This window comes from Telopea speciosissima, chromosome 9 (assembly GCF_018873765.1).
Source record: "Telopea speciosissima isolate NSW1024214 ecotype Mountain lineage chromosome 9, Tspe_v1, whole genome shotgun sequence".
Taxonomy (NCBI): Eukaryota; Viridiplantae; Streptophyta; class Magnoliopsida; order Proteales; family Proteaceae; genus Telopea; species Telopea speciosissima.
The window spans coordinates 46,041,318-46,058,471 of record NC_057924.1 but is presented as its reverse complement, the minus strand read 5'-3'; the positions used below and the strand labels follow the sequence as shown (position 1 = coordinate 46,058,471).

Below are 17,154 nucleotides of genomic sequence, written 5' to 3'. Positions count from 1 at the left end.
TTTGTTGTCATCTCCTACTACTTACAGCACCAATTCAGGCTCGGACAATTGCTTGGTTGCAGCAATCATTGCATGTAGTCATGAGCCTTTTGTCGGCCCTGGGATGAGGCACCTCTGGCTGCAGAAATTACCATTTAAGGATTTCTTGTGAAGACTCTGTTCTCTACAATGGCCTATTGCATGCCATTAATATTCAGTATGATCTCACGCTCGTCAAATTAGGTCCACATCCCAGATGCACAAGTTGCAACCTTGCTCCTCTTAACAATCGAGGATTATGGTCTTCGCCATAGACAAGGAAAAGTTAATTCATCGGTCAAATGTGTTGGAGTAGTTGGTGGTAGTAAGAAACTGGGTATCTGTTCATGACAAGCCTTATAATGATAGTAAGACATGGAACATCCCCAAGACTACCATGTTTGAGAATTCAAGCTGGACTAAAAGGTGGAAAACTTGGGAACATGACATGCAGTTCAGCATTGTCAACTGTAGGAAGGAAAGCAGAATGAAAATTTCTCCAAGAAATGCCAATTACAGAAGCATTGGCAGTAATTTAGCTATGGTAATGGTTTCTAGGACAGATAAGACAGGAATTGAAATAAGGAGATTAACCATTCTCAATATGAAAGAAAGCATCATCATACGTACAACAATGGAATTGGAGAAGTACTAATAGTTTTGCAGGCCTTCCCCATCTATCTATAATCTATAATATATTAAATCTTGAAACCAGGTTGCAGGGACTACTTTTTTTGGATGAGTAAGGGAAAAAGTACATGAAGCTGCATTCAGGATAAGGAAATCATGTTGTTATTTGATGTCATTCCATGTTCCTAAAAGTTTCAGGTTTATAACAGTATCCTTGGAGAAAGTCTCACAGCTACATTATATTATTATTTAGGAAAATATCCTGGTTTGAAAAAACAAAATACAGGGCCACCATCATTACAAAAGCTTAAATTCTTCAAATTATCTCAAGATCCATTGAATCTGAAATTAGCATATCCACCAACAGGTAGGCTCTTGATCATGCAAACGGAACCTTACACTTACTGGATGATATGTTGGCCCATCGGTGATATTCAAGGCATCTTTATAACCTTGGGGTAGGGAAAGGACGAGGTTGGTCCCATTCTGTAACAATGTGGTTACGAGTGATCTCGTTGAGCGAACGGCATCCACTTAATGCCATAGTAAGCTCAAACTCATCATGAAGTATTTGGAGTACCTTTCTTACACCAGCCTCACCGTCAGCAGCCAAAGAGAAGAGAACAGGCCTTCCAATCTGAGATTGAAAACAGGGTCAGATGGGTGGCATTTCCCGGGAAAAGAGTAAATACCAAGGTCTATACCACCATATTAATCTGGAATTTATCTACTTACAAATATTCCAGAGGCTCCAAGTGCCAATGCTTTGAAAACATCTGTACCACGCCGGACCCCACCATCCAGGAAAACAGGAACTCGGCCTTGTGCAGCTTTGACTACCTAAATTTTAAGAAACAATCTCTAGTAAATACAAGTCTGTAGTTGCTTCCTAATAGTTTCCGGGGGACGGGGAGCACATGTATATTTCCTAGTAATTAAACTACGCCAAATTATGTTAAAGAAAGACAATGCACCTCCTCCAGAGCCATGATAGTGGCTGGGACATAATCAAGTTGGCGAGCTCCGTGATTGGACACAATGACACCCGCTGCTCCATTTTGTATGGCTAACCTCGCTGCATGATCAGCAGATTAAGAGGGTTATACAACAACAACAACAAACTCAGTGTTATCCCAACTTAATGGGGTCGACTACATGGATCCAAACAAACAAAGTAGGTAAAACTGTGGTCTAGACAAAAAAAGTGGAACGAAGAAATGGAAAAAGAGGGATGGGAAATGAAATGAGAATTGACAAATGGAATTGAAAAATGCACGATGGAAAATAAAAGAAAAGTGAAAGATAAAAGTAAGAGGAAAGAGTCACAGCCTAGCAAGTCAGGAGAATCTCAGCTAAATAGGGTCTGCTACATGCATCCTTGCCCTCCAATAGGCTCTATCCGAGGTCATAAATGGTACAAGAGTTCAAGGAGTCATTGACTGTGATCAGAAAATGGTGAGAATAAGTTAAAAGTTCTGTTACTTACTATCCTCTGCAGTTAGTACACCTTTCACTAGAATTGGTAATGAAGTGATTGTCTGAAGCCACTTCACATCCTGGTGAAATCCCCAAACAGAAGTTTCAGAAGGATATTCCAAATAGGACAACTTATGAACCAGACTACAATGTTAAATTTGGTAATAACTAATGAAATCTCCAACCCTCCCCCCCTTCAATTAAGAACCCTAACCATCCACTTCCACCAAACATACCTTCCAGCTTAAAGATTGATCAACTTGACCAGCAACGTATGAAGCAAGTCCAGAGTCATTTGTCTGCATGACCCCACAAACAGATCATGGATGGCACCATAATAGGGAGGAGAAAACAACAATCCAGGTAAAAAAATCCTGAGACTATTGAAAAACCCACCTTATCCATCTTGCCAAGGTCCAATCCCTCAAAATTCTTCAGTGTCAAGAATGGTGGTAAAGAGAACCTGCAGGACAACATATAAAAAGAGACCTGATTCTTGGGAATTTGTAAAGTAACTGGGAAGTTTTTTCACATGCTTAGTTTAAGACCTTAAAAATCAACTCTCATAGGCTGGTGCAGTGTCAACACTGCTCAATCTAATCTTTCAAGTTATTTTTGTCTAGCATGTTTCAGGTGTACCTGTTTTTGATATCAGCTTCCCTGCGACCTAGTCTTGGAGTATCAACAGTGAGGGCAATTGCCTTAAAACCAGCCCTTTCAGCTCTTCTCACAAGTTGTGTAACTACATTCCTGTCTTTGTATACCTGAACAATAAGCAGAAAAGTACTCGATCAAGATTTCATTTACAAAAAAAGATATGCATCAAAGTAATTCAATCAACAAGAAAAGCAACAAACAACAGATCATTAAAAAAATGAAGCTTACATAAAGCTGGAAAAAGCGAATTCCAGGCCCTGTAGAAGCAACCTCTTCAACACTTGAGGTAGCCCATGAGGATAATGTCTGTATGGAACATTCATAAATAAATCAAATGTGACAGAGTATTCATAGAAGTTATACGTCATAAAGGAATCACTTTACAAAATGTTCAGGACTTCTGCATTTCTAACACAAATAAAAAACCGAGAGCATTGAGGTCAGGTGAGTATTTCAGAAAAGAAGCATGGCAATATAATAGAAATATAACATAATTTTTATATGGATAATGGTTGGTGTGCTGATTAGTGAGCATAATATTACGCTACATATACATGGTATGAAAATCAACACCATCAGTGAGATAGAAATGAACATGCCAACATATTGAGGCATTTTATTTCAAACGCTTTCATCAATACAGTAGAAACATGTTGGTAGCAGGATCCATGGCGTTGGAAACTGCGAACAAGCTAACAGAGTAATTTTGAAAGATAAAAATAGGCATGAAAAGATCATAAGTCAAACCATAATTGTGCCAGCTGCTGATGCTGCCCTTGCTGTTGCATACTCTCCTGCATGAGAAAACTTTTGGTTCAGTCACATAATTCATGTTTTTCTACTTTCCTAGGGTTCAAAACTGAATTGATTACTTGAATCTAAATTCTGTTCAAATCCAGTCAATTAGGTTAAGGTTTGGCAAAGTAATAGAGTCACCAAGTCAAAAATTTTAGAGAATATGTATAATGCACTTCCAGAGTTCAGAAAGTCAAGAAAGCACTCAGAATGTCTTTATTGAGTCCTCATACAGTCAATGTAATCCAAATTTAGATTCTCACAGTACATTTCTTTCCAATGATTCTTTTTTTTCTTTTGGGGGGAGGGGGGAATAGTGTTTATGAGAGTGATTTAGATTCACCAATGCGTTTGCCGACTCTCATTTGTTTATTTTGTTTTTCCACAAATTAGATTCAGCAAATATATTGATGAATCATTTAACTCCATCCAAATTTATAATAGAAGACTTTCATAATCAATATAGCGTTAAAGTTAGAAGATTGCATTTGAGTGAGTTTCTTCAAAAGCAGGAAAAGGAAAAAAAAGTTGTTCTCACATTCTCAAAAAATTTAGAAATTCATTCACATACTTAGAAGTATATGATATGTAACTTTAGCAACTCCGGGACGGATTATGAAGGGGTGAAACTTAATGAGATGGAGATTCCGCAAAGTGGCATTTTTAGGTATCTAGGATCTATCATCAGTAAGGGTGGTGATATAGAAGATGGTGTCTCTCAGAAGATTAAAGTAGGATGACTGAAGTGAAAAGGTGCGTCTGGAGTGTTATGTGATCGACAAATTCCTTTAAAGCTTAAAAGAAAATTTTACAAGATAATCATAAGACCGGCTTTGATGTATGAGGCGGAGTGTTGGGCAGTAAAGAAGTGTCATGTAGATAAACTAAGTATAGTGGAGATGAGGATGTTGAGATGGATGAGGGGCAAAACCAGGTAGGATAAAATAAAGAATGACCATATTAGAGCAAGTTTAGGAGTAGCCCTGAGATAAGCTACGAGAAAGTCGCTTGAGGTGGTATGGCCGTGTTCAACGGAGGCCGTCGGATGGGCCAGTTCGGAGGAGTGACTTGATTCAGATTAGAGGTACTAAAAGAGCTAGGGGCAGGCCTAAAATGACCCTAGGAGAGGTGGTGAGGAAGGACATCCGTAGTTTAGGTCTTGTTTCTAGTATGACATCGAACAGAGCTGATTGGAAGGCAAGGAGCCGGGTAGCCAACCCCAATTAGTTTGCTTTAGACTGATTTGTAGTTGGGCCAGGTGTGTTCCCTTTCTCTTTTTTGTGTGTGTGGATCCGTGTAGCCGACCATATTTAGTTGGTGTTGAAGTATATCGAGTCCAAGGGAGAAGAGGCTATCTCAATTCTCGAGATTCCTCTCCTCCTCCTGTGGCTCCTAGTTTGAGTATACCTGTGTCTTTCCTAGTTTGAGTATATGTCTAAATATTTCCTAGTCCTAGTTTGGGTTCTTTATTCTAGTCCTAGTTCTAGTTCTATTTCTTATTTTATTTTTCTTTATCTATTTTAACTTGGAATCCTATCATGATTAGGAATTCCCCCTTTTATTGTAATCTGTTATTATAAATACAAACATTGTGAGGCAGGCTGTCATACTCGACAGCTCTCTTCTCTTCTCCATCTCTTTCTTCTCCTCACCTCTTCTCCTTCTAGTTCTCAGTTCTGGTTCTCTAACAGGTGTTCTGGTTACATGGTATCAGAGCACAACCTTTAATTTGGTTGTTCTTTTGCGATTCTGGTTTGAAGGGTTCTTCTTTCAGTTTCTCTTAAAGGGGTGCAGCACCCTATGCTGCATATTAATACAGCTTAAACCTTTGATGGAATTGAAAACTAGGGTTCTTTTGTTTATTAGATGCTAGATCGATTGGAGAAATTTCTTCTCAGACTGCGGTACATGTTGAAGACTACTGCTCCGATTCCTTCTTGAGGGTTTCTTAATTTTTCTATACATTCAATGGATTATCATTGAAGATTAAAGTTATTCCAAGGTATTTAAGTTTTTCACTCTACAACAACAAATCGCAGGATTTCTTTTCTTCTCCAATCGATCCAGTCCTGTTGAGTTTATTTAATTCTGTTATTTTTCTTCTAGCATACCACTCGGCAATCTCATTCTGCTGCTCTGGATTGGGATTAATATCCCCTACTACTGGTGATTTGATTTCTGCATTTTTGGGTTCATAAACCCTATTTTTACTGCTGCCGAGGGTGCTGTTTCTGGATATTTGGGTTCATAAACCTTAAGTGTCCTTCTGCCGAGAGTGCTGCTACTGCACTGGTTACTGTTTCTGCTGCAAAGAGTACCACTGCCATTAAAGCTATTGGATCTACCAATAGCACTGCTACTGATTTAGGTTATCAAAACCTAATGGGTAAAATACACGTACCCCCCTGTAATGCACCCAATATTCCTCGTACCCCCCCTAAGCTTCTGATAAGTCCACGTACCACCCCTCAATATTCCACGTACCACCCTGCTTTACCCCCCTAATGCCAGACAAGTCCAAACCATTGTTAAGTGCTAAAAACTTGACCATTTTACCCTTTCTTTTATTTCTATAAATTTGAAAAGACCTAATTGCCCTGACCTATTTGTTCATAATATGAAAAGACCTTTTTGCCCTAACCTAATTTCAAAAGACCCTTTTACCCCCACTATTTGTTCTTAAGAATCTAACCCAATCTAATTACCAAAATACCCTTGCTAGGGCATAATTACCAAAATGCCCTCATCTTCCCCAAAATCCATCTTCCATTTCTGAAACTTCTCCCAAACGAACCTGCTTCTTCCCCAATTCGAAAAAACCTTCCAGAGAAAGCATCCATTCAATGGCTATGACGCGGAATCTGCGAATTGATCAAGTCTTTCTCCTACGCATTCCTGCCGCCTGCAATGTTTTTCTGCATTAAAACCATTCTCTCTCTTCTTTAGTACTCAGTTTTCACACTAATTTTACAGCTTTCTGAGCCTCCAAGCTCCTTTGTTGAGCTGGTGAGCTCTCTCTCTGTCTCTCTCTCTCATGGCCAAATGGAAGAACCACTCGCGCAAGCTCTCGTACATCTCTATACCATCTCAGATTGGCAACTCTCTTGCAGCTTCCTCTCTTCAGTCTCTCCTCCTTTCGCCGCCAAAGAAGTCTTCAAAGAATAATGCAAGCAAGTTTTTCAGCAACTCAAGGAACCCAAGATTCTGGGTTTTCTTGCTCTTTCTCTCTTTGCTAGGAATGTTGAAGTTGGGTTTCAATCTCGGCCCTTTACTTCCTCTCTGGCCGAAGCAATGTTCAATGGGTCGTCAAGCTCAGGTGTTGACCGACAAGGGCAAATCGGTTCTGTCATCAGGCTTTCCATTCAAAGCTCAAGAGATTGGGGAAGATGGAGAAGAAGGTGAGGAAACAGAGTTCTGGAAGCAACCAGGCGGTTTGGGTTATCGTCCTAGCTTGGATTTGAGCCAGGAGTATCGACGGTATAGCGCTGGGATTGTGAAGGATCGGACCAAGTATCTTATGGTTGTGGTTTCTGGTGGGATGAACCAGTAGAGGAATCAGATCATCGATGCCGTTGTTATTGCTCGGATTCTTGGAGCTGCTTTGGTCGTTCCGATCTTGCAAGTGAACGTGATTTGGGGAAGAGAGAGAGAGAGAGAGTGGAGGGAAGAGAGACTGATGGAGGAAGTGAGCGGTGAAGAGAGAGAGAGGTGGTGGTACCTGCATATCCGTTCTACAGCGGTGGTGGTGGTGGGTATCTACATTGTAAAAGATGATGAGGGTATTTTGGTCTTTTCAAATTTTAGCAAATACGTCAGGGCAATTAGGCCTTTTCAAATTTTAGAAAAGATAGAAGAAAGGGTAGTTTGGTCATTTTTTTGCATTTTGGACTTAAATGGCTTTAGGGGGGTAAAGTAGGGGTGGTACGTGGAATATTGAGGGGTGGTACGTGGATTTATCAGAAGCTTAGGGGGGTACGTGTATTTTACCCAAACCTAATCTTCTTATTTCTGCACATACTGTTGTTGTTATACTAATCTGATTTGATGATCCCAAACCACCAATGGACAATGTCCAAGTATAGATAACTAATATTAAACTCTGCGGAGTTTCAAATTATTTATTATGGGCCCAGGCAATACAAGCTTACATACATGCCAAGGGCAAACTGAAATACATTACATATGATCTTCCTGATCATTATCCTAAGGACCCTACAACAATCACAGCTCATGATGAGTGGATGCGTGAAAATTCTATTATAAAGATATGGTTATGGAACAGTGTTGAACCTGCTATTGCTTCCAATGTGATGTTTTAGACTCTTGCCAAGGATGTTTGGAATGACTTACGTGAAAGCTTCTCTCAAGAAAGGAATATTTCCCGTACGTATGATCTCTATGAGAAACTTTTTACCTTTCAACAATGACATAAAACCTTGAATGAGTAATTTTCCAATTACAAGGGTATGGTTGAAGAACTGCAGATACACCAGCCCCTAACTACTAATCTGGATCAGTTAAAGCAACAAAGAGCTGAGTTCCATGTTGCAAAATTTCTAGATCCTGACTATCAGTTTGTGAAGAGTCAACTACTTACATGAGAGAAGGTTACTTCTCTATTGAAGTGTTTTCCTGTATTAACCGTCTGGTTAATCCAACCAAACCAGATAATACTATCAAGGACAACACAACCTTTGTTGCAAATCATGGACGAGGAGGTGGTCGTGGCCGTGGCTCTGGTGGACGAGGTAAAGGTCATCAAACCATTGACAAATCTTCCCGCCAAAGCGCTCTTTTGTGGGAAATCAAATCATACTATAGATACTAGTTGGGCCAAGCATGAAAAACCTGAGTGGGCGAATGAACTAGCCAATGCTGTCACGACTAACACTACCACTGAGAAACCTACCAATGAAATAAACCAGAGTTCTACTTCATCATCTGTGTCTCGAGATGATTACAACCAGCTAGTCAAACGCCTCCAACAACTTGAAGCTGCCTCTGCCTCCACTTCTACTGCCACTCTAGCCTATAAAGGTAATGCTACCTTTTTCCCTTCTTCTACTCCATGGCTTATTGATTTATGTGCTTCATGTTACATGATTGGTAAATCAAGTTTATTTTCGTCCATAAATTCTATTCAAACTTCTTCCAATGTTATCCTTGCTGATGGATCCTCTACTCATGTAACTGGTCATGGAACTGTTTCACCAACATCCTCCATGACCTTCTCTCATGTTCTTCATGTTCCAAAATTACCTTTAATTCTTTTATCTGTTAGTCAACTTACTAAGTCTCCTTATTGTTCTGTAACTTTCTATCCTTCTTATTGTGTTTTTCAGGACCTTCAGACAAGGAAGATGATTGATGGAGGGCTTGAGCGCGATGGGCTGTATTACCAGCCCATAGATGGCACCGGACCTTCCACTGCTGCTACATTCACTAACATACCATCCCCTAAGCAATGGCATCAACGCCTTGGCCACCCATCCATAACTAAACTCCAACTAATGGTTCCTAGTTGCAAGTCCACAACTCATCTTGAATGTAACGCCTGCGAGCTGGGTAAACATCATTATGCCCACTTTCCTGCCCGTACTTTACCTAGAAGTTCTTCATTATTTTCTTTAGTTCATTCTGACATTTGGGGTCCGTGTCGAGTCCAAAATAGGTTAGGATTTTCTTATTTTGTTAGTTTTGTGGATGATTATTCTCGATTCACTTGGGTTTGTTTGTTAAAAGACCAGACTCAATGTCTTACACTCTTACTGTATTTAAAATTTTTTATCAAGAAATAAAGAATTAATTTGCTACAACCATAAAAAAAAATTTGTTCTGATAATGCCCTTGAATACACTCAAACTGGAATTTTTTATTTTTGCCTCACCCATGGTATTATTCACCAAACTAACTGCTCTTACACTCCACAACAAAATCATGTGGCTGAACGCAAAAATCGGCGCTTATTAGAAGTTGCTTGATCCATTATGCTCCACATGAATTTCCCCAAATGTTTTTGGTGTGATGTTGTCCTCACCGCTTGTTATCTGATTAATTGTATGCCTTCCTCAGTATTACATAATAAAATTCCTTTTTCTATTCCTTATCCTGATCGTCCTTTATTTTTTTCTCCACGACGTGTTTTTGGTTGTGTGTGTTTTGTCCACATCCTTCATCCCTCCATCGATAAACTATCTCCTCTATCCATTAAATGTCTATTTCTTGGTTACTCACACACTCAAAAAGGGTATAAATGCTTTGATCCCATTTCTAATAAACAATTTATTAGTGCTGATGTTACATTTTTTTGAAAATACTCCTTATTTTTCTACTCATGTACCATCTACAGTACACAATGAAGATCTTCTAGGTCCACCACTACCTATTCCCGTTCCCCTCTCTCAACCAATTCAAACCTATCACCGTCGTCGTTGTCGACCACCAAACATACCCTCCACCACTGCTCCTATACCGGCCTCCATTATTCTGCCATCTGTACCTGATTCATCTCTTGTTGTTTCTGATGTTCCGGCATTACCTACTACTACAGCGGATGCCAATCAGCCCGACACTCGATTTGACTCTGATGCTGAAGGCTCCATTGACTTTACCCATTGTTGTTCGTAAAGGTACTCGTTCTTATACTTACAAACCCCAAAAATCCTTAACTGTCTATCATATTGAGCACTATGTTTCCATTTTTCACCTTCCTTCCCATTATCAACCCCTTGCTTCTGCTTTATCTACTAACTTTATACCTTACATCCACCATGAGGCATTCTCTCAACCTGGTTGGAAGGTTGTCATGGATATAGAGATAAATGCTTTATTATCTCGACATACCTAGACTCTAGTTTTATTACCTGCTGGGAAGGATCTTGTTAAGTGTTGGTGGGTTTATACTATCAAATACAATCTGGATGGTTCTGTTGAGCGGCTGAAGGCCCGTTTAGTTGCTAAAGGCTATACTCAAACATATGGTGTGGATTACTTTGAGACTTTTTTCTACAGTTTCTTGTCTGAACTCTATTCGTATCCTTATTTCAAAAATGCCTTTCTCTATGGTGATCTTCAAGAGGAGGTTTATATGAAGCAACCTCCGAGTATGTTGCTCAGGATTAGTCTACCAAGGTATGCAAGCTTTGTAAGGCAACTTATGGGTTGAAACAATCTCCAAGAGCATGGTTTGATAAGTTCAACTCCATTGTCACTCAGGTTGAATTCTCATAATGTCATTCTGACCATTCTGTTTTTGTTCGCCGACAGAATTCAAAAGTAGTGGTGATGGTAGTCTATGTGGATGGCATTATTATATCTGGGAATGATGCTTCTGATATTGCCCAAGTTAAAGCATATCTTCATCAGCATTTTCAGATGAAAGACTTGGGCGTTCTCAAATATTTTCTTAGTATTAAGGTTTTGCGAAGCAAGAAAGGTGTCAACTTATCTCCAAGAAAGTATGTCCTTGACCTTTTGACTGACACTGGAATGCTTGCTTCCAAACCAGTAGAATCTCCCATGGACTCTCATAAAAAACTTAGGTCCATTGAGAGTGAGGATTTTTCAAATGTTCATCGATATAGAAGATTAGTTGGCAAACTTATTTATCTTACAGTCACTCGCCTCGATATATCCTTTGTCTTTGGAGTTACTAGTCAATATATGCAGTATCCAAAGAAAATTCGTTGGGATGCTACTTGCCATGTGTTGCGATATCTGAAGAGTGCTCCTTGTAAAGGTCTTATTTATGGACCTAATCGAAATGCTAATTTGGTTGGGTTTTCTGATGCTGATTGGGCTGGTGTTGATGGTGATAGACGTTCTACTATTGATTATTGTACCTTTGTGGGTGGCAATTTGGTCACTTGGAAAAGCAAGAAACAAACCACTATTGCTCTATCAAGTGCTGAAGCTGAATATCGAGCGATGGCACATACTACAGCTGAATTGATGTGGGTAAAATCCTTACTCCAGGAATTAGGATTTCCCATCAATCAGCCTATGCAAATGTTTTGTGACAATCAAGCTGCTATCTATATTGCAAGTAACCCTGTCTTTCATGAGAGGACAAAGCACATTGAGGTTGATTGTCACTTTACTTGGGATGCTTTTATGAAGAAGTTGGTTATTACTCCATTTGTCTCTACTACTAATCAACTTGGTGATATGTTGACAAGGCACTATTTGGACCTGCTTTTCGTCGAAGTTGTTCCAAGCTCGGTCTATGTGATTTGTACGCTCCAGCTTGAGGGGGAGTGTTGAAGTATATCAAGTCAGGGGAGAAGAGGATATCTCGATCCTCAAGATTCCTCTCCTCCTTCTGTATCTCCTAGTTTGAGTATACCTGTGTCTTTCCTAGTTTGAGTATATGTTTAAATATTTCCTAGTCCTACTTTGGGTTGTTTATTCTAGTCCTAGTTCTAGTTCTATTTCTTATTTTATTTATCTCCTCCTATTGTAACTTGGAATTCTATCATGATTAGGAATTTCTAACATGATTAGGAATTCCCCCTTTTATTGTAATCTATTATTATAAACACAAACATTGTGAGGGAGGCTGTCATATTCGACAGCTCTTAATGTAGGACAGGATTGAAGGCTCAACCAGTCCCAAACAGGATCTGAAATCAGGGAAAATTTGGTTCAATTCGATGGGCTAAGGATGGGATGGTTTAATAGGGTATGGTTTAGTTCAAGGGTGAGGATAATACGGGGGGGTAGGCCTGGGACAGTAGGAAAGACAAGGGGTTAAGCAAACAAATCTGCAGAAGGGGTTTCTTCTCTGCCGATTTCTTATGGAAGCCAATCAACAGGTCAGAAAGGGCCGAAAGGGGGCTTGAGTGGAGCTCTAGGATGGGGAAAAAGGTGCAAAAAAGATGGGAGGGAGGTGATGGTTGGATTGAGCAGGGGAAGGGTGTAATGGAATTAGAAAGTTAGGCAGAAATTAGAAAGTAACCTGAGGATGAAGGTCTGGGCAGCAGCAATGGAACTCGGTTGAAGGGGGGAGACTTCTGAAGGCTTGAAGACTTGCAGGGAAGAAAATCAGTAACAAGAAAGAACCACCTGGGCTTCCCACCGCAAGGAGTCAGCGGGATCCAACATCAGCTCCTCTCTCCAAGGATCGAACACCAAGGAACAGCTTCATGGAAGCAAAACTTGCATAACAGCAGAGATATTTTTTAGAATCAAATCGTGGGCTTCTTGCCCCCCCTTGGGTTGCTTTTATTAACTGAGGATAAGAGGGAAAGGGTTCAAAATTGGAAAGTCCCAAAATTAGAAACTTCCAACTCTGGACCTTACTTGAGTTACAAGACACTACCAGCCCAATTAAATAGAGGCTGATATGAAACTGACTATTCTAATAACAACTCAAATACATAAAAGACTCAACTACATTAGGGGACCACCACTTAAATTAGACCAGCTGAACCAACCGGTTCACTGGTTTATTACAGGACTCAAAAAATAAAAACATAGGCAAGCCAGTAGAACCAGCAGCAGCCTTATTCTTCTTCTTTTCCTTGAATACACCCTTGGTTTTCAATCAGCTGTCTTCTCTTCTCCATCTCTTTCTTCTCCTCACCTCTTCTCCTTCTAGTTCTCGGTTCTGGTTCTCTAACAGGTGTTCTGGTTACAGTTGGGATTAGGGTGAGTTGTTGTTGTTGTTGTTGTTATTGTTATTGTTGTTCACATACTTAGAATATCAATCTTATAATGGAAACACCATATTTCTAGTACTCAAATGAGTTTCAAGTCAACTTAAGCAGAACAAGTCTTGAAAACAGCTCCTATTATAAAACCAAGTAAGGCCCCCAGGATCTATCCCAAGCAAACAAGATTCAGTTGACTGAATGGATTAATTCCACAGATACAAACACAAAAATCAAAACTTGAAATGTATCACTCAAGTAACAGAGCTAGGGTTGAGCTAAAATGGAAATAGGTATTTATCATATTTCATTAACAATAAATAATTCTTACTTTGCCCAAACTTGATTAGAGCACAAGCTTAAGGAAACAGGGTTGTACCTTCAGGATGTGCCATTTTTTGCATGGCAGTTGGAGCAATCATAATGGGCATTGATATTTTGAAGCCCAAGACTGTAGTGGTCAGGTCTATCTCGGTCACATCAATAAGAATACGAGGTCGAAACCTATTTTTCAATAAAAGAAACCATTAAAAAGGAGCACATCAGCTCAAGAAATCATTGTTAGAAAGAGCAGACACTAGAAAGAAGAAAGCAGAACTGTTTACAAACAAGCACGTAATCATCAGAAAAGAAAATATCCTCATCCTTTTTGCCCACAAAGGCGAACCACAAATAAAATGAATTCCAGAAGCAATAAACATCCATTAAAAAAAGATAAAATAAGACTGTAACCAATAATATGTAGGTACAAAAACAATCATCAAGTTCTTATAGAATATAAAGAACTTACAGAATCCTGGAGAATGCATTTCTGTTCTCCCGAAGAGTCCACTGGTCCTCTGCACCTGATGCGTAGTAGTCATAAACCATCTTTGGCAATTTCTTCTTTGCAATGGCCTCATACTCGGAAACATTGGTTATCTCCATCTTCACAGTTGACAATTTATGCTTTCCTCAATATCTAAATTGAATAGCCCCAGAGCAAATAAATTCAGATCATATTGTGTCCCCAAACATGATAAACCAAAAACAGAATATTATCGTATGACAGACTCTGCCAAAACCACCAAGTTAGAAATATCTAAACTCTGATCAACAGTGCCAGATAAAAATTTTATTGGCTCCAAGGAATGGAAACAGAAATAAAGACCTGTTTCAAGACACTAACTGAGAAGACATATAAAGAATGGAAGCAAAAGCCTTGTCAAGTCCATGCCAAGAGAATAGAAATATAATCTCATTGTGAAGTCTAAGACCCCAAGAAATTAGTAGCGATACATAATCCCAATACTAAATAGAGTATTCAAAATCACAAGAAACATTTAGAGAACAGCATACGACCTCAGATTAAGATCTGATTCTGACAAGATTCATATGAAGAAAATATAAAAAAATATGAGACCCAATTCAACTAAAGCCCATAAGATGACACACGGATATCCAACTTTGAAATCTAGTCATTCTCCAGCAGGAGATTAGCAATCCTCGGCCCGGTGTGGAGTTGTCCTAATTTCAAGAAAAACAGTGAAGGTTCAACGATTGTCTAATGCCAAAGCTCACTAGAAAAGACAAAGAAAACCAAAACACTAATCGCTACATCAAAATTCTGCAGATGTTCATTAGAAAATTAGGAATACTGAACCTCGGATGACATTCAGATAGAAAATACTCGAGGATTATGAAAACAGAGAGCCTGAAATACAGTAGTGCTAGAACCCATCATAAGACTCCCAAGCAAAAGGAAAAATCTAATCGTAAAAGACTCAAATATGCTCCCATTCATCAGCCAAAATAGAAGAATCAATAAATATTGAGAAGAAATTCTTACAGACCCACATGCGAAAAACCAGCCAAGATCAAATTCAGATAAAATCTACATGCGAAAACATCGAAAACGCAATCGACAAATCTACACAAACCCATCTCTTTGGATCAGAGACAAGTTCAAGCACTCAATCCCAAGCCAAGTTTTGACGACACCCACATGGGAAAAATCACAAACAGAGGCAGAGCAATAGAGAGGAAGATTACCTGGGCTTCCTTCTGCCTAAACAGTGGATTGCATGAGAGGAAAACAAGTTTTGAGTTGTAGACAACTAGTGGCCGGTGACTGTGAATAAGTGAATGAATTGAAGAAATGAAATTAGTTCAAGTTCATGTGATGAGAGAAATAAATAATAAGAGATGTTGGGAATTAAAAAGGAAAAATCGTCATATGAAGACAAATGAGATATAGACTGTTCTAAGAGGAGTTTCACTCGCCTCGCTCATCCACATACGTCTCCTTGTGTTTCGCAGTCGCTAGTTTGATTATCAAACCCATACATTGGACAACGAAAATTCTTAAATGAGAAACGTCTCTGGACTCTCTTCCCCTCTCTTTCTCTCTCTGGGATGGCGAAGGCCAAGGCCAAGGCCAAGGCCAGTCTTATCTGACCACTCTGGAGAGAGAGAGAGAGAGAGAGAGAGAGATGGTATGAATCATGAGCAATATTCTTGAATTTGTGGCTTTTTTTAATGAGAGACCTCGTGGAAATCAGGAAGATGACGCTGCCAGACCAGACTTTGCTTTGGATAGATGATGGCTCCCTGAGTTGGCGGGGTTTGGGAGAACTGATCCCATGGTGCAATCTCATGTAGGACTTGCCAACTCTTTGACAAGTTTTTTTAGTAATAGAGAGATTTGGGGCCATGGGTCCTAACTAACTGCCGATCACAGAAGTGGATCCCGGACCTTTCTGGGAGTTTAGTGAGGCAAACTGCTTGAGTTCCTGTCTCACGTGAGAGCGTTGCATGGTAAAAATTTCCCACATGGTTGGCTAACCCTGTTTGAAGGTAAAGATATGATTGGTTAACCCCACTTTAGCATAACTGCATAAAACGGTAGGACGATAAAAAAAACGGTACCATCAAATGGCGTTTTGGATTTTTGGTAACGTCAAATTCCACGAGGAAGAGTCAAATCATGAATTTTTATCTTCTCCTGTTACAGCACGGTGTTGTAATGTATCGTGCGACGGTTACAGAGGCCATGTGCATCATATGGGATCCGCTATGTCACATGATCTCTGCAGTGCCGCATGATGCATTACAACACCATGCTGTAACAGGAGAGGATAACGATTCGTCAAATCACACCTTGTGGATACCTAGGACATAGTTGGAAAGAATCGTTATCCCCTGAGGTTCGCTGACCAGTACGGTTATGCGGTTCCTCTCATAAGGGGGCTGAAATGACTATTCCACCCCCTGACCGAACACATTGTCCTGGTGGGGTCTACCCTCCTTTTATTAGACGCACTAAGGAACCGTACTAGGCAGGGAAACCGCAAGTAATAAAAATTCAGTTGAGAAAACTAGGTTTTGAGTGGTCTGAATCATCCAAGAATCGAGTTGATTAGGTTAAGGTAAGAAATGACAATGCTAGGTCATAAATCCGTTCGAATCAAATGAGATTCAGTATTTTTACCCAAATAATGACAAACTTAGCGAGTTTAGTCGTTTTTTTAAAAACTATAAAGTTGGTTCACTTAGAAACTGAGTTGAGTAAAATAATAAATCTGTATTCTAAAACATTAAGAAACCTTCAACTCCTCGACTCCCAAACTCAAAATGCATTGATATGTGATTCCTTGATTTTTTTTTTCTAGTTTTTTCATATTTATTTTGTATTTTTCTAATTTTTACTAAATTATACATATTTATTGCATTAAAATTTTAAAAAACGTGATTCACCTTGATCGGGTTTGACAAGTTCGAGTCACCAAGTTTTTTTGAAAGACGAGTTGAGTCTGAAAACCTGGTTTTCCAACTATGCCTAGGAGATGATTTGGATAAATAGTATCCCAAATTTTATATATAAATTCAATCATTTACTCTCATGTATTGGTCAATTGAGCTCAGCACTGTTGGATTTAACATCTTTCAC

At 39.4% G+C, this 17,154-nt stretch overlaps 2 protein-coding genes and 1 long non-coding RNA gene across 4 annotated transcripts in view; 1 reads left to right on the top strand and 2 right to left on the bottom strand.

Moving 5' to 3' along the window:
* The window catches only part of LOC122639776 (peroxisomal (S)-2-hydroxy-acid oxidase-like), a 50,013-nt gene extending 35,176 nt beyond the window's left edge, over positions 1-14,837 (bottom strand). Inside the window, exon 1 of one of the 2 annotated variants that reach the window (XM_043832730.1) lies at positions 14,240-14,837. The gene's annotated coding sequence lies outside the window, so the exon portion shown is untranslated. The remainder of the gene's footprint in view (positions 1-14,239) is intronic. The other variant, XM_043832729.1, reaches the window with a different exon arrangement.
* LOC122639777 lies at positions 362-15,107 on the top strand. Its single transcript, XR_006329569.1, has 3 exons — positions 362-488; positions 1,827-1,834; positions 15,022-15,107. It is a non-coding gene; the product is annotated as an uncharacterized LOC122639777 (long non-coding RNA).
* LOC122639774 (peroxisomal (S)-2-hydroxy-acid oxidase-like) lies at positions 947-15,330 on the bottom strand. Its single transcript, XM_043832728.1, has 12 exons — positions 15,258-15,330; positions 14,017-14,187; positions 13,606-13,730; positions 3,529-3,575; positions 3,010-3,087; positions 2,764-2,888; positions 2,521-2,587; positions 2,361-2,423; positions 2,135-2,204; positions 1,623-1,723; positions 1,384-1,488; positions 947-1,285 (listed from the first exon to the last, which is right to left on the bottom strand). Exons 2-12 carry the CDS (start codon positions 14,151-14,153, stop codon positions 1,094-1,096), a joined length of 1,110 nt encoding a protein of 369 aa, XP_043688663.1. The 5' UTR covers positions 14,154-14,187; positions 15,258-15,330; the 3' UTR covers positions 947-1,093.
* Between the last annotated feature and the right edge of the window lie 1,824 nt (positions 15,331-17,154).

What these genes read in the sequence shown, in the direction of transcription:
- LOC122639774 (XM_043832728.1), bottom strand. Translation starts at nt 14,153, where the DNA reads ATGGAGATAACCAATGTTTCCGAGTATGAGGCCATTGCAAAGAAGAAA. An exon ending in CAGCAGCTGGCACAATTATG is followed by an intron (nt 3,088 to 3,528) that starts GTTTGACTTATG and finishes TGTTCCATACAG; the next exon opens with ACATTATCCTCATGGGCTAC. An exon ending in TTGGAGCCTCTGGAATATTT is followed by an intron (nt 1,286 to 1,383) that starts GTAAGTAGATAA and finishes TTTCAATCTCAG; the next exon opens with ATTGGAAGGCCTGTTCTCTT.